General features: G+C 44.7%; 5 protein-coding genes across 5 annotated transcripts; 1 reads left to right on the top strand and 4 right to left on the bottom strand.

Moving 5' to 3' along the window:
• Positions 1-1,312: 1,312 nt before the first annotated feature.
• On the bottom strand, positions 1,313-17,855 carry LOC128722496 (protein Lilipod). Its single transcript, XM_053816163.1, has 11 exons — positions 17,784-17,855; positions 7,806-7,930; positions 7,368-7,507; positions 7,052-7,282; positions 6,891-6,959; positions 4,414-4,569; positions 4,188-4,346; positions 3,968-4,122; positions 3,666-3,897; positions 3,445-3,601; positions 1,313-1,975 (listed from the first exon to the last, which is right to left on the bottom strand). Exons 1-11 carry the CDS (start codon positions 17,853-17,855, stop codon positions 1,642-1,644), a joined length of 1,830 nt encoding a protein of 609 aa, XP_053672138.1. The 3' UTR covers positions 1,313-1,641.
• Positions 17,856-19,518: 1,663 nt separating this feature from the next.
• On the bottom strand, positions 19,519-20,302 carry LOC128725272 (ATP synthase subunit e, mitochondrial). Its single transcript, XM_053819002.1, has 3 exons — positions 20,170-20,302; positions 19,804-19,960; positions 19,519-19,734 (listed from the first exon to the last, which is right to left on the bottom strand). Exons 1-3 carry the CDS (start codon positions 20,212-20,214, stop codon positions 19,688-19,690), a joined length of 249 nt encoding a protein of 82 aa, XP_053674977.1. The 5' UTR covers positions 20,215-20,302; the 3' UTR covers positions 19,519-19,687.
• Positions 20,303-20,592: 290 nt separating this feature from the next.
• Positions 20,593-21,639, top strand: LOC128725375 (complex III assembly factor LYRM7). Its single transcript, XM_053819116.1, has 4 exons — positions 20,593-20,689; positions 20,763-20,906; positions 20,983-21,064; positions 21,135-21,639. The coding sequence occupies exons 1-4, from the start codon at positions 20,669-20,671 to the stop codon at positions 21,236-21,238; spliced, it is 351 nt and encodes a 116-aa protein (XP_053675091.1). The 5' UTR covers positions 20,593-20,668; the 3' UTR covers positions 21,239-21,639.
• Positions 21,640-21,720: 81 nt separating this feature from the next.
• Positions 21,721-23,214, bottom strand: LOC128724949 (uncharacterized). The gene is made up of 4 exons (XM_053818671.1): positions 22,180-23,214; positions 22,039-22,107; positions 21,842-21,973; positions 21,721-21,783 (listed from the first exon to the last, which is right to left on the bottom strand). The coding sequence occupies exons 1-4, from the start codon at positions 23,212-23,214 to the stop codon at positions 21,721-21,723; spliced, it is 1,299 nt and encodes a 432-aa protein (XP_053674646.1).
• A 1,778-nt stretch (positions 23,215-24,992) lies between these two features.
• LOC128724950 (uncharacterized) lies at positions 24,993-26,444 on the bottom strand. The gene is made up of 4 exons (XM_053818672.1): positions 25,440-26,444; positions 25,312-25,380; positions 25,157-25,249; positions 24,993-25,064 (listed from the first exon to the last, which is right to left on the bottom strand). The coding sequence occupies exons 1-4, from the start codon at positions 26,442-26,444 to the stop codon at positions 24,993-24,995; spliced, it is 1,239 nt and encodes a 412-aa protein (XP_053674647.1).
• Between the last annotated feature and the right edge of the window lie 1,311 nt (positions 26,445-27,755).

The following is a 27,755-nucleotide window of genomic DNA, read 5'->3' on the forward strand; positions in this document are numbered from 1 at the left end:
GTGGAACTGCAATGGCGAGCTCCACCGGATGCCCGTAGTCTGGCGCGTTGCCCCAAGCGTGCCTGTGTGTTTGTGTCGAGACGGCGACCAGACTTAAGCCAGTTCCCTGTTCTTTAACTCATGTCTCTCCTGGCGCGTTTGCCCTTCATCATACGCGGATCGCGCGCGCGTTTCCAACAGGGCGGCTGAGCGAGCCATTTTCCGTACGCAAAACAACATTGGTGCTTGCGTACGCACGTGTTAGTGGCGGTTGCCGTTGGTGCGTTGCTGCGAGAGGCACGCATAAAGAAATAGCATAACGAAAACGTGATCGAGCCGGGGATGATGATGCGAGCGAAAGAGAGAAACTGTGCCAGCAACAGCACAGCAGTTGCTAGATTTTAAGGGTAGGTGAGCATACCGAGGGGTGTGTATATGCTTCGCTGTGATGACGCACTAACCAACACAACGTTCCAACGGGCCAAACCGGAATCGAAAAACATATGAGTATGCTGTCGTCACATGGCTTGACACACCAAACATAAAGCATAGGGGAGTGTGGAGTTCGTTGGACCTGAGTAAAATGTTTCGGCATTTTTAAAACGATCATTTAATGTTACAGTTATGATATAGATTTCATAGTTTCAAATTACCTTTTATTATTGAATAAAAATACAATAAACAAGTGACTTGCATAATCCATTAAAAATTACTGCAATTTTTTTTAATGCATTACGGTCATTAAAACCAGCAGGGTCATTAAATCCACTGTATTTTAAATACATACGACTTGTTCTCTAAAAGTACCTTCTTTAAAAATTAACTCTAAATTGTTTTTAAAATGTAAAACCAAAGGTGGCAAACCTAAGGAACATATACGTTAGCCGTTACCCGATAATTATGTGCCACACTGTACAGTTTAAAATTCACACGCACCACCTTAAGACTACATGTAAGGGTAGTAATGCTACCCTCCTTTTAAGGAATATCCTTCGTCTCGGTACCTGTTGAATGCAAAGGTTTTCCTAAGGAGGGGTGTGCCATTCCAAGAGCAAGGCCACAGGATGCTTTCATAGCAATACCTACAGTTTTAAGATAATGGGTAAGAAATTTCTTCAGCTGACGAGACCCTGTTGCCGATTTCGCTTTTGAAAGCAGGGCAAAGCACACCTGGCCCTTTCCCTTCGAAGCAGCTGTTATTATGTACCTTTTTGATGGTTCCATTTGTTTCTCGCATCCATTCGTTATACCTCTCTAATGTGTGATATTCGTGAGAAAAACGCTACAGAACGACGACAAAGTTTGTGATACTTATTTTTTCTTGTGGTCTTGTTTCGAGGAGATAGATGATTACATATAATTGTGCGCCACTCTCAAACACATCGGTGTGCGTCGAAGGTTTTTCCTCACAGGACTGAGGAGTTCTCGTATTTCGGTATCACTGAAAACGCTGTGTAAAAACGAACACTCGATGGAAGTATTAAGACAGCGGATTTGTGCTTTGGCATCAGTGGCAAAAAAACGTAGACGGAAAAGTAAAATATAATAATTATCGCCTATATCTTACTGAGAGGATGCGCGCGTATGCACACCAAAAACTATCGCAATTTTCTGCACTAGCACCTGCGGCATGTCATGTCTTTTGGGTAGTTTTTATCTGGTTCAGCGTGTCTTTTTAGGATCCAAGTTATCCATTCCGCTGGCTAGCTGTAGAGGAGGCTCTTCTTTGGTCAGGTCGATATGGCTTTCGTTGGTTTGATTATTCCCATTGGGAGGATGGCGATGATTCAGAGTAATGCTTCCGTTTTCCTCAACTACAACCGTATGCTGCTGCTGGTTTGCTTCGCTTATTTCGCTTTGGGCAGCATTCCCAGGTGGACAGTGAGTCGTGTGGTGCGGCTGGGTAAACGCACCGGGATGCAGATGATTGAGCTGGCTTGCGTTCTGGGAAATGCTGAGTTCCAGGTGGCTGCTGTAGTTGAACAGCGCTTTCAAACTTCAAGGTTTAAGGATTTAATAAACGGCAGTCAGTAGGATGAAAGATGTAGAACATGTACAAAAGAACGAAAAGAATGAGACGTAGAAGAAAAAAACGCAACGGTTAGAAGGATTAATAAAGGTGAAGGAATTTAAAAGTTCGACCAGACACGATAACATAAACAATGTATGATTTTATACCAAGGTTAGGATTAGGAAAAGAGAGAGTTAGGTAAAAGCTACACTAAAAGCCACCAGATGTTGTTAGAACACATTAACAAGGTATAACAACCCTATTTAACGCTTGGCTTGATAAACGGCTTAGCTGCAATTTATTCACTTGTTTTAAATTAAATTTACCTACACAACACAATTTATTGTCCGCCACATTGTTTAACAAACACGAAAATAATCTAATGGGATCATCAACTTTGCAAATATAGCCATTATGTCGTTACTCATAAAGCTTTTCTGCAAATATTCACGAATATCTTCCTCGTCAGACAATAGATGTCTCTTTTTCACTTTACTTCTATGTCCTTCAACTTCAGTCATCTGGCAAGGATAAGGAAAAAAGATACAAGGACAAAAAGGAAAGATCTGGCAATATAGCATCACACATATTTTGTTTAATCGTAATCGATTCTCCTCGCGACTAGAATTCATCCGAACTGGATGTTGCACCTGCATCAAGAAAGATATTACCCTTATTTCTACATATTCAATTGCTCTATACAGCTTAGAGTATTTCAGGCTTTAGGCTTTGTGCTAACGCTTGCACAATGTTCGTTTAATTAATTTGTCGTTGTATGCTCTCGCTCTTGATTCGTAAGGAATGATTTCGTTTCGTTTTTGGCTAGTGTGACACGAAAACCCTTCGTTATATGAAAAAATAGGTGCTCAAATGCATTACAGTGTCCGTACAGTATATCGATTGAGCATCGTTGCGTTGCGTGTGCGGTTAGCATGTAACTAATGATCGTTAATTGAAGCATATTCTCAAACACATACACAAAAGCTTACACACCAAAGAAGACGTGGCGCGATGATATTCTGCCGCTGAGATATGATAAGTTTTCGACGATGAACGAAATGAATTATGAAAATAAATAAAATAGTTCGATCTTTTCCGTACTATTGTCCCTAAAGGCAACGACACGCGCCAGTAGGAATAGTACGTTAATGACGTGTGAACCAACGTAAGTATGACACTAGACGTGCTCCTAATTTTTCCGCGCCGTAAAGTGCTTGTCCTAGTTGCGCTACAACCACAAGGTACAATGATGATAAATTAAAGCAAACACAAGAAACCCTTCGAACAAATGACAGTTATGGTTAACGGCGCTCTCGCCCCTCTGCGGGGAAGCATGATCCAACCCCAAAAACCATCATACGCAGTGCATTCGAGCGTACGATTCACAAGGAAGTGCGTCTCAGTTGATAATAAACGTAAGGTAGCTAAGAAAGATGAAATAATTCTCCACTAACCGAGCGCACAGCTCTCGTCGTACAGTAGCGGTGAACTTGTTGAACAGGCACAGCGTGGCCGCTGTTCCAAACACCACGTTATAAAGCAGCACGATCAACAGGTTGCCGAGCCACTCGATCTGGCCAAAGTCCCCGAGCAGATCAAAGTTTGTAATACCTAAATTGAAACAAACATATCATGAATCCGGTCAGTATTGAGTTCTTTCTAGTTGAAGACATACCTAGTATGCGGGCTAGCAGGGGTAATGCCGAACTTAGGATTAGCACCAGGCCACAGTTCGCTATTAACTGTGCCAGTGATGTGTTCCGCCGCTGCGGACGAACGTTGCGCATGAAAGGCATCGTATAGAGGCCCACGGTGGACGTAACGCCTAGATAGGTGATGATGCATACTTCCAGTGTGGCCCCCAGTGGGCCTAACTTCGATAGGGACGTGATTCCCAGCGTAAATTGCTACAAAAAAAAACAGTTGCTAGAACTATGTCTGTCCACTAGATCAGCCTTCACGGTGAACTTGGCATACCCGTGTACTCAGCGGTACCGCCTTGATGCCAATAAGCAACTCAAGCGTGTTCTGCACGACCAGTAGTACGGTGATGCCGGTGAGAATCAGCAATAGCAGCATCGCTATCGGATAAACCAGATTCCTCTGTAGGGCCGAAGAGCTGCGTTGCTTATCTGAAATGATCAAAGATCGATCGATTAGTCAATATACTTAAGATTCAGGACTAAGGAAACCGTACCTAGCACTCTACGTTCAGACTCTAGCTCTCTCAGTCTTTCGAACAGCTTGGCCGACTCGTGCGTGCTACCGTTGATGGTAGGTTTGATTTGATACAAATCATCCAACCCGGAGCAGAGTTTGGCTGGTGTAAGGTCTATTGTCGTGACGCTCCGTAGCTCTGGAAAGAAAGCGAGGGTCTCTATGAAGTCCTGTGACTTGCATCGTATTCCACCGAATGTTCTTACCCATGTTGATATTGGCGTTCGCCAGCTTGCGCTTGACCGTCGCTTCCTCGATGTTGAAGGTGTGGAATTCCTCGTTGACATCACGTAAAAGGTTTGGCTTGACCAGAACCTGGCCGACCACACCGAACAGTCTTACAAAACCCATGGGGGTGCAAACTGGAAGCGTACAAAAGAAGAAAACAAGACAAAAATGAGCTGACAGCGAATGAGACCACCAGGACACGCCAATGCCTGACGTAGGAAAAGGATTCCGCTCTACGGTGCAACCCAGCAGGCGGTAGCAACGTGAACAATCCATCCACCATCAACATTCGACGGTTGTTACGGCAACGAACTTCGCACTTGGCAGCCCTTGGGTCGAGGTTCTTTGATAGCTTCCAATCAACAAGCGGATTTGTGTAGTTAACAACGCGCTCGTGAAGGCAGCAGAAATTGCTTGCGTTGTGCAGGTCGTCAGTAAAGGAAGAACCAGTCCGCGAGGAAGGATTGTTGTGTGCGTCATCGTTCAGTTTGTGAGGGACATCGCTCAATTTCTGTACGAATACGATTCCCTGGGTTACTTGACATAGTAGCTTCAGTGCAGGAGGTGCTACGACGGATCTAACAGGATGATGTCCAAGGAGGACGAAGAGGCCTTCGAGGCAGGTCTCAGCAAGGTTGATGAGGTCATGCGAATACTCAACCTAATGACCAGTGGCGACAAAACCAAGGAACAAATGGGTGTTGCCTTCGCCGACCAGTAAGTACAAACGGTGTTACTATTTGGTTCGGACAAGTTATCCAGAATATGGGTCTATTCTGCAGATTTCTTGGCACTGATCTCAACGCAAGGCAGAAGGAAGAAACCAACGAGGAAAACTTTATCGTACGCGTCAATCAAGAACGAACCGTCATCAACCGAGGCGCAGGAGATGACACATCGCTTGATCAGCCGGTTCAGGATAAAAACGCCTTCATGGCAGAGGTCGAAAGGGATGCGGCACGGCGAGCAAAGGAGCGACGAGAGCGAGAACAGGTGGCACAAGGACTGCGACGTGCCGGCAACAGAGCCTTTCGGCGAGCCGAGTACGAGCAAGCGATCAACATGTATTCGAAGGCGATCGACCAGATCCGGGATAGTCCGATACTGTACAACAACCGAGCGCAAGCCTACATCCGCATCGGACTGTTTAAACGCGCCATCATCGATTGTGATTTTGTGCTGAGCAAACTGGATGAGAAGAATCTCCACTCATGGAGCTTCCGGGCACAGGGTTACTATGGACTTGGGGAAATGAAGGCGTACGAAAAGAGCGTGTCTGAGGCGCGAAAGCACAATCCTCGTGAGTTGGGGTACATTGATAGGATCGTGCGTGAAATCGAAGGAAAAACGTCGGTAGCGGCGGTGACATCGAGTGATGAAACGGAAGCAGTTTACTCGGAGCAAAGTGGCGAAGGAAATGGCGACATTGATGCGACATCCGGTATGACTGTCGGAACGGAACAGGATCATCGATTTGCCACAAAACCCTTACCCATGGATGACGTTCAATCTAGCTCATCTGGAGAGCTTTCGGAAGCCTAACAAGCGCTCAGAGCTGATTATTGTAAACATATTGCACCAATAAAATATCATCCGATTCCAACGTTAACGCACAAGCGAAAACAATGTCTAAATCAATGAAAAGAAAATCGAATGTGGTGCATTGTTACTCGTAATTCGTGCACTGCAGTACCCAATCTAGCCCGCTGAAGGCTAGCTATAATTTTATTTCCACTTCCTACCCGTGCTTTTTTCCCTGAGCAAAGAGAAGCCTCCGACTTTGGGCGGGTTTTTGATGGATTGTCCACAGACAGGTCGGTTTTTGCGGTTGATGCGCGTTTTGTTTACAAGATTATCGATCAAACGTTGTTACGCCGCTTGGTGTTCTAGTAACCACCAATCCTTGCTTGTGGCCGAGGTAGCGAACTGCCTAAGAATAAGGGTAAGGTCTAGAGCGCGCTTCAAGCCAATATTTTAGAACCATCATTGCTTTAAAGCCGACCAGACCAACGTTAGTGGAAATGTGGGAATTTATTTCCTTTCTAAACAGACCGCTATCCACACCTGCATATGCAAATGTCCGCGAAAGATGTTGCCATTTTATTGAAAGCATGACAGGAATGCATCAATCACAAAAGAATGAAGAACACAAAAAAGGACATTTTTGTCAAGTCACACGATACCTGTGGTACGATCGCTGTTCTGCGCTGCTGTAACTCGACTCCCGGTCAAGTTATTCTCTTACTATCTCGCGTAAGCCATTTGTAAAACAATCCACCACTATCTTTTCCCCACGGTAGATTTTTCCCCCAGCTCCATTTAACGATCGTTACCAAGACGAGTGGATTACGAGCATACCATCACATGGCTCATCGTGAAAAATCTCACCCCCAACGCATTGCAATGGTTGCTGAGCATCACAGGAAATAAATAAAGGAAAATAACGACCACTTACCTAATAGTAAAAGTACACCTAAAAAGGACACACACGAGTACAAGAATGGCAGATGATATTTGGCTAGATCTGTTGGAGACAAAAAAAGAGCGTAACAAAACCAAAAGAAAAAAACAATGGATCTATAAGAATAGCAGACACGTGGGTGGTGGAGCACTTACTGAAGAGCGCCTGAAAGGTGTTCCGGTCCGGATCGCGAAGTGCGGAAATGACGTACGTCGTCGCAAACACGATGAACGCGAGCAGCGAGAAGACGGTGAACGTTTCATACACTCGCGCCATGATGCCTTTCTTGTGGCCGCTAAAACCGGACGATTCGGTGAACAAATAGGAGAAGGGCAGCAGCACAAACAGCGCCAGGTTCGAGAACAGAAACACGTAGTTCCAGAGCCCTGTAAATTGAAGACGAGTGTCGGTTAGGGCCTGTTGATGGAAGGCTGCCCTGTACGGCCTTCTGGTACGGTTTCGCGCCCTTACCTTGAATGAGCGAGCTGTTCAGCCATTTAACGTAGTAGCTGTTGGGATAGAGGATCAGCACCTCATTGCTGGCGATCGAAATGGGGAGCAGCAGGGCGGCACCCACGGCTACTGCTAGTGAAAATGTGCATAACCATAAGCTGTTCATGTGCAGCGGAACCGGCAGCATAGCGCAGAAGAGAACAGAGAACACAATAGTTAGTCAAACGGAACGAGAATACGATTACGAATGGAAGGAGCGCCATTGTGCTGCAGAACGCGGCTGAATGAGTCGTCCCTGGCGCTCCCAGATTTAATTTGATGCAAAAACATGCCTCATTCGAAACAAAAACAGCATAGTATTATGCGATCATTCAATTCGTCATAATGGATAAGACCTGATTCTGTTTGAAACATTATATTTTACAAGAGAACGGTCATGTGCGCCGCCGTACTTACCTGATTCGATAGACGGTGATTTCGTCCTCATCTGGCGCAAACAAATCCTCACGATCACGTCTTCGGAACCGGATGATCAACGCATAGCTTCCAAGGTAAAGCAACAGAAATAACAACATAAATATCTGCAAATAAACGAGAAAATAGTTTGTTCTTATTTTCTGGCCATCAATTTAGCAGAAATACAACAAAAGAGTGACATTTGATCGCGTACGCGAAATCGATCCCTAGCAGACACTGTCTCCATCACGTCTCATTAACCCGCAGTTCGAAATCGTTCACCTCAATTGCACAATCATTCTATCGAGCGCAATGAACCGCGTCCGATCGGCCCACCGATCTCGTACTTGCCGAGAAGGCTACATGCATTCCTCACCCTTAAAAAATTACATCGAAAACCGGCTGCTGCACTATGCAAGCGACCTGCGACAATCATGGTGAGGCCGCTCATTTGTTCCAGTTCGCTATTTTCGGACTGAAGCACCGTTTTTCTTTTCCACCACTTGAACGATATCTTAACAAGTTTCTGTTTACGATATAGACGAGATATCGAATTCAAATAGTATTTTAGTACAGACAGAGAAGATAGTTAATGTTTTATCATTCGAAATTCATTTATTCAATCATTCGAAAGATTATTTATGTGAGTAGTCGTTGTTGTATATGCTACCGAAAAAAACATTCCAAGATCAAATTAACATTTTTGTTTTCCATAAAAAATTTCTTCTGCAACTCAATCCTGTCTTTCTACTTGCACAACCATCCGATGTAACGGGATAGATGACTCTCGCGTGCATGCGCTTGCGAACGGAAATTGGTGTTTAAGCTTGCCTTTTTATGTTGCCTGAAGCAACGGGATAAGATTCAATCTGAACACAACATTCACCGTAACACGGGTTTGGTATCGAAGCAAGACAAAAAAAAAAACAGAATACAGAAAAGAAAATTGAATGCATTATACTGTGTAACGAGCTGAAACGAGGATGCTTTAAAGAGATGCAACGAATGAAAGGATGCAATTCCGCTAAACGTTTTCTAATCGAATTACCAATTTTTAGAGCGCATCGAGGAAGCGAAGAATAGCAATGCCGATGATCTTGCACGAATTGGTAAGCAACATTTGTACAACGTATCCATATCTATGCTGTTTCCACAGCACTATGGAATATAGTACTGTTTACTTAGCTTTTTTGATTCTCATTCTCGCCACGTACGAGCCCATGCATCGCAGCATTAGAATTTATCAAACTAAACGTAATGTGAATGCTTAATTAGTGGTCTCCCAAGTCTCCAACCTAAATCCGCTTTGTATCGTGAGACATTTCCCTGTGTACACCAAATCATGAGCTCCAATCGGCCAGAAGTTCTCTGCATAGAAGCATGACGTTCGTGCTCGAAAAAAAATCCAACATAAAACCTCAAACATTCAGCACTTGGACTTCCTTCATATTCATGACATTCGTTCGTTATTCGTTCCTCTGTTTACTTCGTCTACGAGCCGTCTAGACCTCCACAAGCCGAAGGGGCTCGTCAAGTCAATTGAATGGCGCCAGTGGGCGACCAAATGAAGTTTTTTTTCACCCTCACGACATACCAAATATTGAAGCGCACTTCAGAAACCATCCCAAAAAGGGCGTCACGCCACGACGCTCCAATTCGTTCAGTTGGAACTTTTACTCAGCCACGACTTGATGCAAAGAGAACCGGGCGGACCGGGCGTACACGTTTTGGATCACGTGCCGCACGAAAAAACAGCTTTGGCTATATGATGGTGGATTGTTTACAGAACCAACAGCAGAGAACACTACCCTCTTCATTTTTTTTTGGGTTGGACCCGTGGACAAACACAAACGATTTATTTATGCAGGGAGAGGTTTATGAGTTGCTGCTGCCTGATTTGGATTTATTTTACGGCTGTACTTTTTTTTTGATTCCCGGTACACCATTGAGGAAGGGTTTATTTCGTGTACAGAGTTCAACAAAACGACCGCAGCATGTGCATGTTTTACACGTGCTCACCATTTGCGTTAATGTGATCGATCGGCAATGTCTTATTCTCCGTTATTCGCCAGACAACTGGACCCAGATGAGTCGCACGAAGGTGCGAAGTGAAAGTTGCTAACAGAGTCTGATGTGCCGAGGTCTGGAATGGAATGCAAGATCAACCCATATAGCAGAAGCGCAAAACTGTCATAAAAAACCAACGCCCTAACAAATATTTTATAACGTATATTCAAATAAAAAACGCGCTTCTTTTGTTGCTGACCGATGTAAAACACGATTGGGTGAAGGACATTGACCCCTCACTAGTGTTTTGATGCAATATAGTATAGCCACATCAAAACGAAACCGCGTTCCAGTCGCAAACTAAAAATAAAACATCGCACGAACCGCTTTCCCGCTCCTGCCATTCATAAATCCCTCCCACCCTAAATGGGGTGGCCAACGGGCACACACACACACATGTTGTTGTTGGCATGAAAATGATTTCCAAACGCTGCAACAAACGACACGCGAAGCTGCTCGAAGAAAACGGCAGCAACATCAGAAGAAAAGAGCGAACACACGTCTCGTCTCTGCTCCCGCCGAAAGTGCCTCGATTTCGGTACCACCAGCGGAACGCCAACTTCGAAACCATCGAAGAGAGAAGAAGGCTCTGGTTGCAGACGACACGAACTAAAGCTCCTACTGTTGGGGCTGTGATTTCACCTTCCTCCCCACGAGTTGCACAGTCGACGGGAATGCTCCACGGGTGTGCGATTGTTTCCATTTTTCCAGCCCGATGACCGCCTGTTGGGGGTGGATTTTTAATCCAAAGCCGTGGTTTCTTGCAGAGTGAACATTTTTGCACGATAGTGCAGTCAGACGGACGAGCCAGGTCTCTTAGATGTAGTTGCGTGTGAGATGATTAACCAAACAAACAGAGCGCATGTTTTACTTTCGTTCGATCCTCTCGAGTGTGTCGCATGCTTGCGAATGATAGGGTGGACTTTTGGACCTCCCCCGATGAAGTGCATTCAGAAACTGGTGGACGCTGTTTAAATATAGAGTTGGCGGTTATAGTGAAGATGTATGATCGATACGATCGGTTAACAATAGCGAAGCGCCGCACTGACAATGGGATTTATTTGTGGCTCACAAGCGACACAAAATGCTCTGCACCTTGAACTTGAGACCACAAAGCATGTCAAATTATTTGATCACAAATGCTTGCATCTTATAAATCTATTTCAATAAAAAGCAAACTAAATACAATCGTGTCTGCCAACCGCACTATGGGTCTTCAATTCAATGCTTTACCAACCCTATGTTGCCCGCAGCCATTCGACAAAGAACATATTACATCATGGAAAATCCGGGCATCGTTCGGCTGGAAGTATTGCGTCGTGGTTTCAACGATACGCACATGTGTGGATGTGAAAAAAAAAAAATAAAATGCGTATCCAGCGGATGTGATGGCGACACTCTTAAAGGCCGCAGAGCTGTTCTGTACAAAGCGTAGATAGATTTGTGCTAAGGGTTGCCGTCCTTAGGTGAGGAAATAAATATCTGCACGCATGTATTATTGCGCGTGGAATAGCGACCTAGCTAGCATGAGAAGGTTTCGATCGATGGATAATAATACACAGAAAAATACCCTTTCAGAGCAATACTTTGTCGATAGTGCATGTTATCGGATTGTCGATATGCACTCTAACCGTGCTAATTACTAATTTGCATGCACCGTGAACGAATGGATGTTTCCGATCCGGATTATAACCCCTAGAGTACGACAATCCGATCATACATGTGCACAAAGAAACAAAATCACAAAGCTGCGAGTTCGCGTGTAACTCGCGGAATGTCTCTCTTCCGGCTAGACCTTGTCTACTTTTCAAACACTCTTTCTCGCTATTTCTATCCCGCTCTATCTGTCTCTCTGTGTTTACATACAACAAAGAACTGGTGCCAGCCGTTGGGGTGATAAACATGGAACCAAACTAACCACGCAGTAAACAAAACGGTGTGTGCTTTTTATGTGGCTGATAAACACACACACGCGCGAGTCACAAGCAGAATGTTTTTATGCTGCCTTTGAACCGGTGGCAATGCTTTATACTGATGCTGGCGGCACCAAAATTTCCGTGTGCGCATTATAACATGCTGCCCTGTATCATAAAACCGATCGTGCCGCACGAGGCGCTCGATGACGTTTGTAAACAAAACTAAACCAACTCCAATGTAAACAATTCTACGTTTCGTTCAACCCCCCTTTTAGGTGACGTCACAAATCGTGTCGCACGCAGACCTAAATTGGCACGCGGTCCACGAAGGGCAGGTACAAAGTTTAAGGAGACCGAAACCGGACGACAAGTGGCAAACGAGGGCACGTTCTCAATGGCACCGGCGATAAGCGCTATCTTAAACGATAGCCAATATACCGACAAGGTGGTGTTGCGTTCTCCACCTGAACACCTTTTGTGGATCAATCGGTCGGACATTGGGAGTGAATGTAGTATAGAAAGGCAAGGTTTATCGATAAAGGTACCTGTGGTGGAGTTCAAGCTATCGCAAAATACATTTTGCATGATGTAATTACTGTCTCAGTCCCGGTTAGAGACTCTGTAACAAATAACAAATTCACTTTTTCTGCGCACAATGGCAAAAGGAATCAACAATATCACTTCTAAAATAGGTCCAGAAAATCCGATATATACGCCACATTAATATAACACTCGAAAACATTGAAAATAACCCAAAATTCGATCGATCTATCTATCTGATTCCACTGTGCAGTGAAACCGACCTGACAACAGACACATAGCATGCAGGAAATGTTAAAAAAACAGCCCAAAAAACAGCACGCACAGGAAACGCATCGATTCAGGCGACGTTCATGATAAGACAACGACGGAAAACAAGAAAATTACATTCATTCGAACCCATCGGGCGAACCTAAGCATGATTTTGTGCTCTTTTATCTCCCTTTCTCTCTCAATTATGTTGCTCTATTCGAAGTAGTAATCAACTTCCTCGATAACCTAGAAAAAATTGCACGATTGAGACCTCCACCGTGGGCAGTTCAGTTGCTTTCTTGGCGCACATTGCGCGCGAATTTCCCGTGAACATTTCGTCTTCAAGGAAAACTTCCAGCAAAAAAGATGCGAAAGGCATAGTAGTGGAAAAGCGGTGATTTAAGCGCGTGGAATGATCCTCACCAATATGAGGGTCAGTGGGACCGTGAAAGTGAGAACGCGTGCGTTTTACGTCAGCAAACTCATGCCGGAACGTTCCGAATTTTCTCCGTAGCTCCCCACACACCGTGCAGCTGCATGTAGACCTGAGCTGATGCTACTCTTTTTGCTGGCCATCAGCCTGGTACTCATCGTGCACCAGTACTCCCGTGCGGTGTTTGAACAACCCGTAAGTAGCCCTTCTCGAAGGATCAAACCTTCACCTAAAGAAGGTCCAGGACACTTGGGTGTGCCGGTGACGATACCGCCGGATGTGGCACAGATACCTGCAGCAGTACAGAAGCAAATAGCCCTCGGATGGGAGCTCCAGGGTTACAACCAGTTCGTGTCGGATCTGATCTCCGTACACCGGGAGTTGCCGGATGTGCGGGATCCCTGGTGTCGAAGGAAGCAGGCTCAAAAGACGCCACTACCATCGGTCTCCGTCGTGATCGTGTTCCATGATGAGGCCCTGTCGGTATTGTTACGTACTGTACATTCGGTTCTGAATCGAACCCCACCGGAACTTGTTCAAGAGATCCTGCTGGTGGACGATTGGTCTAGTATGGGTAAGTGTGGATTTAGCTGTCGAATGGAAGTTTCTACTGAGCTTCTTCTGTCATTGACGTCTTCAAAAGACCCTATAGCTGCGATCGTTTGTTTCATGCATTCTTACAGTGCAACTGAAAACCTTCCTGGATGACTACTTCCTGCCATACAGTGGCTTGGTTCGTATCCTGCGAACACCACAACGAATAGGGCTAATCCAGGGACGTATTTTTGGAGCCAAACAAGCCACCGCCAAGCATTTGCTTTTTCTTGACGCACACTGTGAGTGTCTGGAAGGTTGGCTGGAGCCACTGCTCGAGCTGGTGGCACATGAAGACGATGTCGTTGCTGTACCAACGATCGATTGGCTCAACGAGACGACACTCGCCCTACAACCGGGACCTTCAAGTGGTCTATATGGAGCCTTTGATTGGAATCTCAGTTTCCAGTGGCGTCCACGTTACGATCGTCTTCAAAGACATCAAGCCGTGAGTTTGGCAAGCAAGAGGAAAAATACGTACTCAAGTTAGTTGATTCAACTTCTTCCCCACACACAGAACCCACTGGAACCGTTCAATAGTCCCGTAATGGCTGGTGGATTGTTCTGCATCGGGAAGGCATTTTTCTCCCGCCTTGGATGGTACGATCCCGGGCTACAGACCTACGGCGGTGAAAACATGGAGCTCTCCTTCAAAGTTTGGATGTGCGGTGGGGTGATCAAGACTGTGCCCTGCTCTAGAGTGGCTCACATTCAGAAACGAAACCATCCGTACATTGGGGTAAGTTTCACGGCCAGTAAACTCAAAGAATTCTGCTTCCGTATCCTCTTATCCACCTTAACTATCTTCTCAAACATGCCTCTCGTGCGAAAATAAGAGCTACATCCGTGAACGAGAGCTCACGATGAAAAACAGCCTCCGTGTGGCAGAGGTGTGGATGGACGAGTACGCCAACTACTTCTATCGTTTGCATCCGGATCTGCAAACTTTGCTGAAAGCCCGGTCTTCTGACGGGATGCCCAACGATGGCCTCAGCGAACGCAAGCGCCTTCGTAGCAAGTTAGGATGTCGATCGTTCCGTTGGTACCTCCAGCACGTATTTCCCGAACAGGACGATCCCACCCGGTCTCGGGCAATGGGATGGGTACGGACTGAACAACAGCTCTGTCTCACTTGGCCTATGCGAGATCGATCCTTAGCCCTGTTACGGTGCCACGGATTGGGCGGACAGCAAATTTGGTTCCACCGGAAAACGGGCGAGATCACCCGAGAGGGACACTGCCTGACGGTGGAAACCAGACAAGACCTCAGACACTACGTAACGATGGAATTATGCACTTCTGAGTGGAACACCTCCACTGGGAAGTGGCAGCATCGGCCAGAAACGGGCCAATTAATGAACATTGCCAGTGGTTTGTGTCTGACACCGACGGAAGACCATTTCCGTCTTGCGGTGGAATCGTGTCTTCCGCCGGAAAGAGCAGCCACCAATTCAAGCGTTCAGAGGTGGACATTTCAGATCGCTAAAATATGATCACTTTTGCCAACTGTCAAAAGGATGTGACTCGTCTTGGTGTTTTATTTTTACGGAGAAATTTGCATTTGTGATCTTTTCCTTTCGGAGGTGAAAACGTTGGAAAACAAAGCACACAAACGCATATGTAAAGCTATATCCCTCCACCAGCGTCTTATTATCGTAGATCCCACTACCAGACGAAAGAAACCAAAGACCCGGATTGAGAAGTGAAAGGAGAAACGCGTCCGTATTTTTTTTCCTTCCGTCCGATCCCGTAGCGTCGTCGTCGTGTGGCGGTTGCTAATTTTGTCGACCATCGGGCGGTTAACAATCATCACCCCGCAGCCGATAAACCTTAGCCGTGAAGGGAAAACCAACGATCGTAGGGTGGCAAAGGGAAAGAAAATGGGAAACAAAAATATAACAATTACCGGCGGAAAACGCGCGACGCCGTCGAAAGATCAATGGCAACGAACCACATACGTCGCCGGAATCGTCGCAAGCCGAGGGTGATATTTTTTCACAGCAGCATCCGCTTAGGTGTCGGAGAAGGCAAGCGGTTTTGGTCGAACGTGCTTAATGCTAAATATAGTACCCGTGCAGAACGGCGAAGGCGCCACATGGTACGATTAGTGCAAATTTGGTGGTGAGTTAGGCTGAGCGCATCCGTGATGGAATATGGTCAATGCCATTTGGAGCGGCGCATTGGTGCAACTTGTGCAACTGGTGCGATAAAGAGAAAGCATCGCATCACACACGTGCAAAAAAAAAATAATGCAGCATTCGGTTGCTTGGAAATAATTCATCAAGGATGATAGCTCATTTTTTTCCATGAAAATGCTACCCATTACGTCGATTTCATGATTTAGTAACATCTAGATGGCAAGGAGATGAATAGTAATATAGTTATCAAATAGTTTCCAGCACATTTCAACAGCCAGTTATCTTCTTCCTTAACCATTTTGCTTTGCATGGTTTAATGTATAGACAAAATATTGCAAAAAAGTACCAGTATTCAAGATATACAAAACAAAATGCCTCATAAAAAATCGTTTTCGCTGCGTACACTTTTTCCTCATGATTTTAAATATACAGATGCTGTACATTATTATCTTATTCGCTTACGTACCGTTAATGTGTAAATTAATGTTGGCTGTGTTCTTGAGCACGTTTTAACCCGATCGAGATTGAAATAGAACAGAAGAAATATTTGTTTTCTACCAATTGGAAACCATCTGGCCACACTTGGAAAGCATCAAGCATCCGATTTATGCATTTCGAATCCATCCACCCGCCTGTGATTCCGTCAGCACCTACTTGAGATTCTGGCGTTAAGAAATCATCCCGAAAGGGCTCGACAATCGAGCTTATTCTGGAGGTTGTTTCTTGTAAGATTAGGTTTGCCATGGCATTTAGTTCCTCAACATCCCAGCGCTGATTGTATAGTCCTATCAGGTGTAAAAAGCAGTAGATGCAATTTTAGCGCCTCTCTTAACCTTAAATCGTTAAACCCAAGGCACTCCAAAGCTTTATAGATTGATAGTGTGTACCTCATTTTCCTCGGCTGGCATCGAACACACGGTTCTGTGTGTGCATCGCGAAGAGAGTAAAAATTTTTGGGTGTGCGAAATGAGGACGTGAGGGTGAAAAAAGAAATGAAGGTCGAACCACCTCACCGAGGCTTTTCATGAGGCGTACAGTTATTTTCATTGCCTCTACCTCTACGCACCGCTGCTTAAGACATCCATTAGAAGTAGAATTTGGTAACGATGTAATACAAAACATCAAAAAGGCGTTCTTTGCCATCATTGCTCCATCGCCTATGGACGAAGCTACCCTTAAATATTTGTTTTTAGGTAGCGGTAGTGGGGTGTTGGGAGAACAACAAAAGCAGCCCCTTTCAATGTGCCTCACCATCTTCACTCCAAGGCTCCCTTCTGGCCTGCATCGTGATAACGAATTAGAAACGGATACGTGGTGCACACGTAGGAGCATGATTGGTGATCGCATTTTCTTCTCTCTTGAGCAGCTGAACAGGGTAGGTGTTGGTGTTGATATAGCAACGGAACATTTGCGATCCAGATATGATCGGACCCGTTTGCTATTGATTTTCAGTCTTGGTGGTTTTTTCTTCTTACGTTATCCGTTGAAAGAAGGCTATCGAGCGAGACAAACCCCAACACTTGTCGTGAAGAAAATGCTGAGATTGCCGTTCAAATCGACGAATAAGCGTTAGACAAACGCCACGCGAGTGCCGCTTATCGGTGGCAATTGTGCTGGCCACGTCTTATCGGGTACCCTGTGTTTGTACGGATTATTCACCGTAAGGACCCTTGGCGTTTGCGCGGATGGTGCCGTGAAGGAGGTCAAAGTCGACGGAAAAGCCTAATCGCGGCGTTGATTTTGATGGGCACCGTTTTTCGGCCACAGTGTGCATGTATATGTACATGACTAGCTAGAAGATTCTGCTACATTCCAAGGTGTACATTCGGCTTTTTTTTCACCCATATGAGTGTAAAAAAATGAAAAAGAAACAAACTATTGGCCCCGCACAAAACACGCTGGTAGTGCACTGGTGTGGCACTGTGACCTAAATTCGGAATACCGCTGCAAGGCCCACTCGCTCCAGGGCGGGTGCGCATGAAAATGCATTTAAAAATACCCACTAAACCCACATCTACCCCCCACATACGATACTTACGATATGCTCGCGGACAGTGTTGTGAAACATCTGCTCCCGTATGTCGGGCACTTGTTCCTCGTCCTGCTCCATCGCGTCCAGGATGGAAAGTTGGGTCACGTTGAGGGTAATCTTGCCGCCGTTGGGGGCCAGAGTTGGCCACAAACGATAGAGATGGAAATAGAGAGTAAGTGAGAGAGAGAGAGCACGCACGCGAAAACGACGAAGGAAGGCGCCCTCTTCCGTTGGCAGGGAGACTGGCGCTGGCCCTCCAAAGGGTACTAGATTCGCGGGGATAAGCTCTCTCTCGAACAGTTGATTTTGCACCCACTACGGTCACTTTCTTCGCGCGACTCCGCTAATCTCCGTCGACGGATCCGGGAGGCCTCAAAATATCGCAACACATCACCATAGGGCCTTTGCTGGCAGCCACTCGGAATGCACGGATCAACCACTTATGCTGTCGAATATATTTCCTCTAAAACAGTAGGCACTCCTTCTACGGGCGCATTCATCACCGACCGACGCCTTGCATGGTAACTAGCCACTTTCACTTCGATGTAGATGGCACAATTCGGAAACAAATGCGTAGTGACGTTGGCCGTGCGATCCTGGCACGGATTGTCACTGGCCCGGGACGTGGATGGGAGCGCGTTGTTGTTGGCGAGGGTTTGATTAGGCCGCAATTACCGAGAGGGAACCTTTTCACTGCAAACCCGTACACTTTTCTAATCGCAAACTAGCTGGCAACTCGGACCGTGCCTTGGCAAGATAACGAAACACAAGTGACCACACAAGCCAGCCAGGTTTATTTGCTTCCGATTTTCGTTCACTAGCCTTGCTTCAATGCAACGCGAACCAACGGTATTGTGACGGACGTATAATGCGAACTAGCAAGCATAACTTTTGCAGTAGCCGTTTGGTTGGCCACCGCGAGACGTACACAACGGGACGGAGCGGATGCGTAAATACCAGGCCTTTCGAGAGCAAATGCGACGGACGCAAACGGAACCCAAGCTGCGAGTGAGATGACGCCGTTGCTTCGTCTCTCTCTCTGGCTTACCAGCAGATAACACTGACGGCGCTACCGTGATGTCAGCTGCCAGAGTGTCAGATCGTTCCGTGAATTACAGGGTAAAACTCTAATTTTTGAATCCCTGCTAAAACATTCGCCCAACAATTGATTTGTAGTACATTAATTACACTATTGAAAATCGAACAAGTCAAACTGAACCAAGAAGAACTGCAACGCTCTCTTCATGCTAGATTGCAAGATGCATCGATTGAAACTAACCGTTAAAAAAGAGAGCGAAACGATGCATTTGGCTGTTTAAATAGAGAGTGAAAGAGTACACTATAGGTGTTGCGTGAAACATTCAAAAATATACAGATAGGTCAATTAAGGCGCAATTTTTTTTGAAAATTTAATTTATTGAAAACTACAAAACTAATACTGCTAGTAGTAGTAATAATTATAAAATTTTAGGAGTGTTTAAAGTAAGCATTACTGAATAAGTTTCGAGATAACATCTTTTGAGTAATCAATATGAGCTAGTAAACGTATACATTACATCGCCATGTGCCTGCTTCGTCAAAATTCGATGATTTTACGTTCAGAAAGCAAATATCCAAAAATTGCATTTAACTCAAAACTACAGTACAATTTCCAGAACATCTATTTTCTAAAGAAATTCAATAATGCGACTGTTATTAGTTTTTCGATCAGCTCGCATACAAACGATATCTTTATGTACGGATCTAATGGACGAGCCATTGTGTTCGAAGCTCAAACCGGCGAAGTCGTTTGGAATCTACGAGTTGTTTACTTCCTAGCAAAGAATTTATTTATCATCCAGTACTGCAACATTTACAAGACATGAGATGTAGGGCGTCTTGAAGAGAAAGAAACTGCATCCTTACTCTGTTTACTTCTTGGAGGGTGCAGACAGGTCGGCAATGGCCTTTGCTTCAGCTGAAAGCAATGCAAACAAGTGGTCAGCTCTTTTCCAATACAGATATACAGAGATTTATTATCCCTTACCTTCCTGGTTTCGTTTCTTTTCTACGGCCAGTTTAGCGTCGCGGATAACTTTCTGTTGCGCTTCAATTTCACGGATTCCAACTTCCCGCTTAGCCAGGCGCTGCTGATGGTACGCACCGTAGGCAACTCCGACCACCAGGAAGGACCAGCGTCCGAACTAGAAAAACACGATGAACTTTAAATTGTCAGCTCATGCTAATCGTTACCATGCGATGCATCCTATCCATAATCAGCATCGAATCACCATCCAGGGACTGAAAACGGAATGTTCCGGGATGGAAGATCTCCGGCTCCCATTACATAATGTTTTGATTCCTTGCTGGTCAATGCGCTGCAATTTCGGTCTGGATTTGCACGTTGTCTTACCCGGATCAGAGGGGATACACGAACTGGAGCACCAAGATCAGCCATTTCGGGTTCTGCAGGGGAAAATTTGCAGCAGGTCGGAAAAATAGACGATTTTCTGGCACAGAACGATATCGCAATCGGTCCGAATGGCAAAGTGCTAGAATTTGACAGATATCATTTGACGGACCAAGAGATGTCGAACGAATTTGCGATGTTTTGTCAAAAGAGTGCAACGATAACTTATTTTTTTAATTCGTTTTAGAAGTTCTATTCTTTTAATTCTATTTTTCCCATACATAGGGAAGCACAGGTGACACTATTTAAACCGCTGCATCATTTTCAATCCAGCAGTTAAATAGGAGATACATTGCAAAATTCTGCATTGCATCTTTGCTTTCCTCTGTCAGCTGATTTGGATCATGACAGTTGCATCATAAACATTAGCTTTATCGGTGTTGCGTAAAATTAAAACAAATTGACCCAGCCAAAATCGGTTCCCGGCACCGGTGACAAAATTATGAGTTCTTTACGACGCGAGGTTAGGATTGAGCTACAAATTCACGTGTAGTATGGTGGATTTCACCTGATGATATCTCGTGGACATATTGCAGGCTCTCCGGTGGTACAAAATTTTGCAGCGCACCAAGAATGATGTGTTTTCCGGCGACTTTCGCACTATTTCCGCCGCCAGGCAACGTATCCGGGAAGAGTTTATGAAAAACAAGGACATCACCGATGAAAAACAAATCAAAGAGGTGAGTTGACTTGACTCTAAAATTATCTATGAAAGCAGGTGCACTAATCGCTCTTTCTTATATGATCTCCTCACAGAAGATTCAAATTGCTAAGGATGTGGATGTTGAGTTGCGCAGATCTGTAGTGCAAGCTGTAAAGAAAAACCCAACCGTATTCGGTAAGCTATGCGTGACGGTATGTGGCCAATGGCCAAAGCTCGGATGTGCTACAATTGATATATTTTTTAGAGGCAAGAATCACACCTGACACGAGAAAAATGGACAATGTAATGTTCGATCCGAACGCCGAACTTCCTCCGCCTCGGAGCAAGAAGTGTAGTGATAAAAAGTAAACATATGTCTTCCACCTCTCGGCGCTGCTGTTGCTTTTTGGGAGTAAACACGTGTCTCTAATCGAAATTGTTATCGGAATCATCACTTAACATGGCATTTCCGAATAGGTACCTTATCCCAGTTTTTAGAATCAATGTGCAGTACATAGAATACAATAAGGCATTAGTTAATTGTTGTTATTTTATTTTCATACTCCCAAAGACTCATTCAATATTATCCATATCATGAATAGTACTTATTATATTAATTGAAGTTTAAAGGAATCAGTTTGTAGTGATGAAATACGTAGTACTGGATAGGTGTATGAAATTTTAAAAAGAATAATATTAGCTTTCCTTATCTTATTTAAGAAATGATTTGAATAAAAGCTTTTATGTAAGCGTTTTGTTTCTACATGCAATCAAAACATAACATAGAATGTTAGTCGTTACTGTTCAAGGCCGAAAACAATTAGATTGGAGATGTTGCATCCAAAAGCAACCTAGGAGCTGGAATCTGCAAATTGAATTAGCACCACCATAATGGATGTGATCGCGGCTACAACCTGCGAAAGAAAACAAACAATATTTTCTTGTGCTGCACGCCACTTAGTAGCTACTTACGTTAGAGATAAGCTTCATATCTAAGTTAATCATTCCACATGCTTGGTAAACGTCCTGCAGGTTAGCAATTTGCGATATGTAATGTTCGATCTGAAACAAAATAGCACGAATCATTTGTTTTTCATTTTTTATCTTCGCTTAGTCGAAAGTTTTGAGCAAAACCATTTATCATCAAATCGTTATTTCCGAGGACTTACCACCCCATTCACGTCAGGGGCATACGAGGATCGCCGAATTTTGTATAGCATGAAAAGGGTGCTCTGGTTCTAGAAAGCATGGGTATGAAGTTTTCATTTTGCTACATATTTCAAAGTTGTGAACTTTAATCTGATAATCACCTCGTTCTGAATGAGTCGATTAGGATAGGCTATTAGAACAAAGAACGAAAATTTTATCATTGCAAATATGAATTTCATAAAAATGGTCAACGGTGTTAGTGTAGGATGCCTGATGCTTTGATACATCTCCAATAGCTCAATGTTAATGCTTGCAAAAGCGGCCACAACAATGAGAATTATTACAAGACCAAAGTTGATGCACAAACTGTTTGTAATCTCAATCGTTTGCACGTGGAGCAACCGAAGCTGATCGATCTGGTCAGAAGATATGTGGATTTCTTTTACGGTCGAAACAGAGCGTGTTACAAAATCATAAGCTATTGATTTCCCTTTCCGTTGTTCTCCCTGTTCCAATGGCGAGTTGATGCTAACTAGCTTAGTCAGACGCTTGTTTAGTTTCCTTGCAATCGAGGACAAATGTACGTACACACAATAGTACTGTGCGAGAATCAGATAACTAATGGTAAACGGAACAACCTGGGCTATCGCATAAGGAATGGTACCGATGCCCATGTGAACCGTTGCGATAATGAACGGAAGTAGCACCGTGACGGTGGAGTATGCGATCAACAAGGCTTTGGCGGTGTTTCGGTACCAGATCGTCTCCTCACAGTCACTTTGTTCGATCGTTGCTCTTATCAACTGCAGCACCTCGGAAAAGTACCCCTCGTATTGCAAACGGCGGCGTTCACAGCCAATCATCAGATTCGCAACCGTTAGCGACTGCAGCACGTTTACGATGTAGTAGAGAATTTTGATGAACGCCGGAGCCGTTGGTTGATACAGCAGATCAGGATAGAAGAAAAACAGCACAAACTGAGACGCTACGGTAGCACCTGTTATGAAAATGGCGAACAGATGGCGGAAAAAGATCACAACCTGATTTCGATCACTGTTGACATCGCAGTGATCCCCCTGAAACAGAGTCAGTGGGTATGGGGCGAGTGATAGGATTTGCGAAACACGTGTCGTTGCTCCGATCGTCATGCGTAGCTGATGACGCATTTTGTCCTTTTCCGTGTCTTTCCAGGCCATCTTTTAAAACGATACTGACGATAGAACGCCACTCCCAGAGCGCTGCAACACTTATTGTATAGACAAATCATTTGGCGCGCGCGCGTGTCCTTGATGAGTGGTAGTTGTAATTAAAAATTAATCGCATAAAGGATAAAATGAAGAGGCATCACGCAACGACACTATGCTGCACAGCAAAATGTAAGCAAATATAATCTCCGAGGCTAACGAATTTTATATACTTCACTGCTCCGTCCCATTAGAGCGAAATTCTGAGTTCATTGAAACAGGGCTAGATCATCCTTACCGCAACGTTTTGTTCGTTGTTCCAGGAGCATTTAAATTTATGCAATAGCAGTAGCGAACGTTCGTTCTGTAAGAAGGACAGTAAATTTAGATATTTTTTACAATTCGAGCACCTTGCATTTTTTTGCTGTTAGTTGATACACCTCTTTTTGAATTGAATGATTCGATCCAGCGATGACAAAGAAGAACGTAAAGAACACTATAGCATGCAGAAGCTCAACCCACAAGGAGAATTGATCCTTCACGGGTTGACCAATATTGTGGTACAATCCCAAGAGAACCACGTTTATTTGGATGAACGTGGTGGCCAGGATTAGCACCATCTGTGGTCCGAAGTGTCCATTGGCGTTCCTTGCTAGCCGCATGACCGACATATGCAGCGTGGAAAGTTTTTCTATCGTTGTCACTTCCTGTTTCAAATCGTCAGTCCCCATTACCGTGGGTTTCAGGTTAATGTAACTGATATGTTTTCCGTAGGGTCGTAGATCACTAGCTTCGTGTACGGTAGCATCTCGGAGCATTTCATTCATGCAGCCCAGAATGGAGGCTATCATAGAAAGTAAGGTATGGTATCGAAGCACGGTAAACACGACAGCGATGTAAGGTACGATGTAGTTCACGTTCAAAAAAGTAGACATTGGCTGAGCGATAGTTATCCAAATTGTAACGGTAGTCGGCACCACGTGGAACAAGTATAACAGCAGCAATCGCTTGGATGTACTAGCCGTCTTCCGTAGTGCAAGCTCTATACTCCTGGGTCGATCAAAGTACATCAGTATATCAAGCAAGGTGTCGACCAGGTTCCGAAAATACCCAGTGCTGAACCGTGGCTTTAGCATTGCAATCAGCACCATTATGACGGTGAGCCAGTTTTCCAGATGGTACATGATTTGCAACGTGGTTGGATGGCTTTCCACGTACAGCAGCTCTGGATACTGCTTGTACAGAACAATATAGCTGCCAACGGCAATAACGAACAAAATCACGGCCATGGCATCGTTCAAACACCGTAGAACTTGCGTGCGGAAGTGCTTTCCCTGAACATCTTGCTGCAGGATGTAGGAAGGATAAGGCAGAAATGATAACCATTGGGTAATGTTCAGCAGAAGGTGGAACTGTTTGGTTATCAGGTTGTGGTAGAAGCTTTTGTCTGTCTTCACGGGTTCCATCACGGTGGTTAACTGACTCCATTTGAGTCCTTTTTCAACGCCACACGAACACCAATTGTTGCATAAATGATGAATGCATTTCCACGTGAGCTTTTCAATGTAGCAATACCGGAAAGTGAAACTAGATTACTAACAAGCTTTCGAACTGTCAGTGCTATAAGAGAGTCGTGCGTTAATTACTTCCAGGAGACATGGTTTGTGCCTTTATTTGATTGCTATTTTTTGCTCACGAACATGGTCATTCCGTGCACAATGAGAAAAAATACGTTCGTGCAAAATCCCGCCACATTAGAGCTCATATTTTGGAAGCTAAGTTTAATGAGCTCAGGTGCGTGAGGGCTTCGCATCAGAAAATTGCACCAACACCACCAGGATGCTGGTCAATCCGCCAATAATCTAAAAGTAAACGAAATGGAAGTTAATATTAATGAACGTCTGCATTTGATGCAGCAGAACAATGAGACGGTGAGTGATTCCTGTCATCATACGTGTAATATCAGAGACATATCAACGGAGATCATGCCGTAGGCTTCATGTCCTTTAGCGAGAAAGAAGTTCTTTTGCGTTATGAAACGGTTGATCTGTTAAGAATAGAATGAGGCATTATTATATCCTTGCAAATAGGAACCGTTAATTTACGTACAATTTCATTGCAACGAGCGTCGTTTCCTGTCCTACTCAGCTGATGCAACACATCCAACGCTCGCAGATTCTTGGAAATAAATCAAAATACTCACTAAAAGTATGCGTGAATTTTGAATCGCTCCTTACCTGCTCTTGAATCATTCGATTTGGGTAGGCGTACAGGAGCAGCATGGCAAATTTAAGTATAGCATTGAATAATTTCGTGCTGATAGCTTGGAAAGAGTAAGCACCAATCCTCATGCCTTGGTAGAGCTGCAACAGTTCGGTGTTCAGATAGATGAACGTGGTCAGCAGGATCGCGATCAGTAGCTTTCCAAATGCGTCTCCATTCGTACGCATCACCACCTCGAGAAGTCTGAGCTGCAACAATCGAATCTTCTCTATCATCCGTTGATCGTCTCGAGTGCTACGTATCGGTTTGTTCAAAAACCGACAAGATTCAGCCGAAGTTTCATCCAATGCGGGACCATTCAGAATACCTTCCAGCGTGTCGTTCATCTGGCGTAGTAACACGGCGATGGTATAGAACAGGGTCACGTATAGCAGCGTTAGACTTGTACTCATAAGCTGTCCTGCCATGAAGATGATGGCTCTCGGTAGAATGGCCCACGAGTGCTCGCGAACGACGAGTATTATGAGAATCATCACAGTATGTAGTAAAACACCCACAAGTAACCGGCGGATGTTCGTTCTGACGACGTTCAAATGTTCACCGATATTCCGGTGACCGAACTGCTCCAGCACGTATGCGATCCGACCGAAGTAGAAATGGTGGAAGTTGTTTTTAAAACTGTAAAACAACATAACGTATCCGATACCAAACGTTTGCAGGACCGTTTGGATGTAGTACATCAGCTTGATGGACATAGGGATTTTGTAGCCAAAGATTAGCTTCGCGTAGTGAACGTACAGCCAGATCGGTGCGGCTATAACTAAGATCAGTAGCACTACCGATGTGCACTGCCGCAACAACCGAATTTGCTTCAGTTGGGAGTGTTGTTTGATCCTTTGGTACGGATGCAGCGGGTACGGAGCCGAGAAACACCATTGCGTTAGACGAATCACCAGTCCGAACGTGTCTGCCAGGAGAGCACGAAAATATGTCCGCTTCTCGGTTTGCATGCGATACATCCTGGGGCTGGACTGAAGCAAAGATCACTCGTTACGGGAAGTTATTATTGGTCGGCAGTGCAATTGAACGAATGCATTACATAAAAAATGCATCATTGAACAAGTGGCGGTACATGGCTGCATTTCAACAGCGAGCCTGCTAAAGAGTAGAGCAATGTAGTATGTAGAATAATGTACGTTGTCTGAAGCTAGACACAATGTTTAATGTATCATGTGTTGTAACATTAATCCTTAATATAAGCCGTTGAACATAGGAGTATATTACATGCGATGCCCAGGGTCTGTGCACTGTTTATGCACTTTTTTGGCTTTTAAAGGAGAAATGATTGTTATAATGAACATTGTAACGGTTACTTGAATCATGATAACGTAAGAAGTATGCTAACAAACAAATTATTGTAAAGCTACAGTTTACAACATACTTCCAAAGATGCTGATTATTTTTTTTATTTCTTTTTCTTTCTCCACATCTAATTACAATCAAACGGCTATCCACCGATGCGCTTAAATCATTTCAAAAACGACCGAAACTTCGCACACGTGGGACGCAATCTGCGGCGCGGTCGAAGTGTGTGTTTGTGTGCCTGCTGTTCGTATGCTGCACCCCACGGACATTGCACACGCATGCGCCCCGAGAGTATTGATTTTTCCTGCAATTTTGTTTTGTGTTGACTCCTGCACACTCTGTGACGCGGACCGCCGAGCAAGCATATCGACGGAAGTCTGTGTAGTTTTGCGACAAAAACCACCCAGCATCAAATTCTTCGGTGGCACGAACGCAATCGCAACCCGTTGTTGGATGCAATCGCAGTTCATTACGGATAGTGGTACGGTTCGGAAGCCTGGAATCGATTTCTCCCGCAAAAAGGACATCACTTTTCACGGTGGCTGGTGTTTGTGCAAACGTTACCCTCCGCTAGGATACTTAGTGTATGGTGCGAGATTGCTCAACGTTGAAGAAGCAATAATTTTAGACAGAGCCTCCCAGCTTCCATTTTGGGTTCCATTTTCTATTTCCTCGAAAACAACGGCTCCTGCTGCAGGCTCTTGCAGCCTGCGCTGAAAAGCAAACGTCAACACAAGTGTTTGCATGGCCTGTTCGGTACAGTGGACCTGAAGTGGAATCCCAACCGCGCAGTTGTGATGTAAGGGAAAGTCAACAAGGATACCCTTGCGTTTGGTCTCGGTGTAAAAGCTCTCGTTGGTGGGGTGGACTCAGTTCCGCTGGTGACGAGGTGGACGTTTGTTTCGCAAACACCCACCAACGAAAAGTGCGTGAATCGGAGAGTTCTATTGTTTGTTTTTCCTTTT

Source organism: Anopheles nili, chromosome 3 (assembly GCF_943737925.1).
Source record: "Anopheles nili chromosome 3, idAnoNiliSN_F5_01, whole genome shotgun sequence".
Classification (NCBI taxonomy): domain Eukaryota; kingdom Metazoa; phylum Arthropoda; class Insecta; order Diptera; family Culicidae; genus Anopheles; species Anopheles nili.

What these genes read in the sequence shown, in the direction of transcription:
- LOC128722496 (XM_053816163.1), bottom strand. Translation starts at nt 17,855, where the DNA reads ATGGAGCAGGACGAGGAACAAGTGCCCGACATACGGGAGCAGATGTTT. An exon ending in CCTGCTAGCCCGCATACTAG is followed by an intron (nt 3,602 to 3,665) that starts GTATGTCTTCAA and finishes GTTTCAATTTAG; the next exon opens with GTATTACAAACTTTGATCTG. An exon ending in CGACGAGAGCTGTGCGCTCG is followed by an intron (nt 1,976 to 3,444) that starts GTTAGTGGAGAA and finishes TAAACCTTGAAG; the next exon opens with TTTGAAAGCGCTGTTCAACT.
- LOC128725272 (XM_053819002.1), bottom strand. Translation starts at nt 20,214, where the DNA reads ATGGCTGATCTTGGTGCTCCAGTTCGTGTATCCCCTCTGATCCGG. An exon ending in GTGTATCCCCTCTGATCCGG is followed by an intron (nt 19,961 to 20,169) that starts GTAAGACAACGT and finishes GTGTTTTTCTAG; the next exon opens with TTCGGACGCTGGTCCTTCCT. An exon ending in AAAGAAACGAAACCAGGAAG is followed by an intron (nt 19,735 to 19,803) that starts GTAAGGGATAAT and finishes CATTGCTTTCAG; the next exon opens with CTGAAGCAAAGGCCATTGCC.
- LOC128725375 (XM_053819116.1), top strand. Translation starts at nt 20,669, where the DNA reads ATGAGTTCTTTACGACGCGAG. An exon ending in TGAGTTCTTTACGACGCGAG is followed by an intron (nt 20,690 to 20,762) that starts GTTAGGATTGAG and finishes GACATATTGCAG; the next exon opens with GCTCTCCGGTGGTACAAAAT. An exon ending in GAAAAACCCAACCGTATTCG is followed by an intron (nt 21,065 to 21,134) that starts GTAAGCTATGCG and finishes TATATTTTTTAG; the next exon opens with AGGCAAGAATCACACCTGAC.
- LOC128724949 (XM_053818671.1), bottom strand. Translation starts at nt 23,214, where the DNA reads ATGGCCTGGAAAGACACGGAAAAGGACAAAATGCGTCATCAGCTACGC. An exon ending in CCCCTGACGTGAATGGGGTG is followed by an intron (nt 21,974 to 22,038) that starts GTAAGTCCTCGG and finishes GACTAAGCGAAG; the next exon opens with ATAAAAAATGAAAAACAAAT. An exon ending in ATATGAAGCTTATCTCTAAC is followed by an intron (nt 21,784 to 21,841) that starts GTAAGTAGCTAC and finishes TTTCTTTCGCAG; the next exon opens with GTTGTAGCCGCGATCACATC.
- LOC128724950 (XM_053818672.1), bottom strand. Translation starts at nt 26,444, where the DNA reads ATGTATCGCATGCAAACCGAGAAGCGGACATATTTTCGTGCTCTCCTG. An exon ending in ATCGAATGATTCAAGAGCAG is followed by an intron (nt 25,381 to 25,439) that starts GTAAGGAGCGAT and finishes TTTATTTCCAAG; the next exon opens with AATCTGCGAGCGTTGGATGT. An exon ending in ATATGTCTCTGATATTACAC is followed by an intron (nt 25,065 to 25,156) that starts GTATGATGACAG and finishes GTTTACTTTTAG; the next exon opens with ATTATTGGCGGATTGACCAG.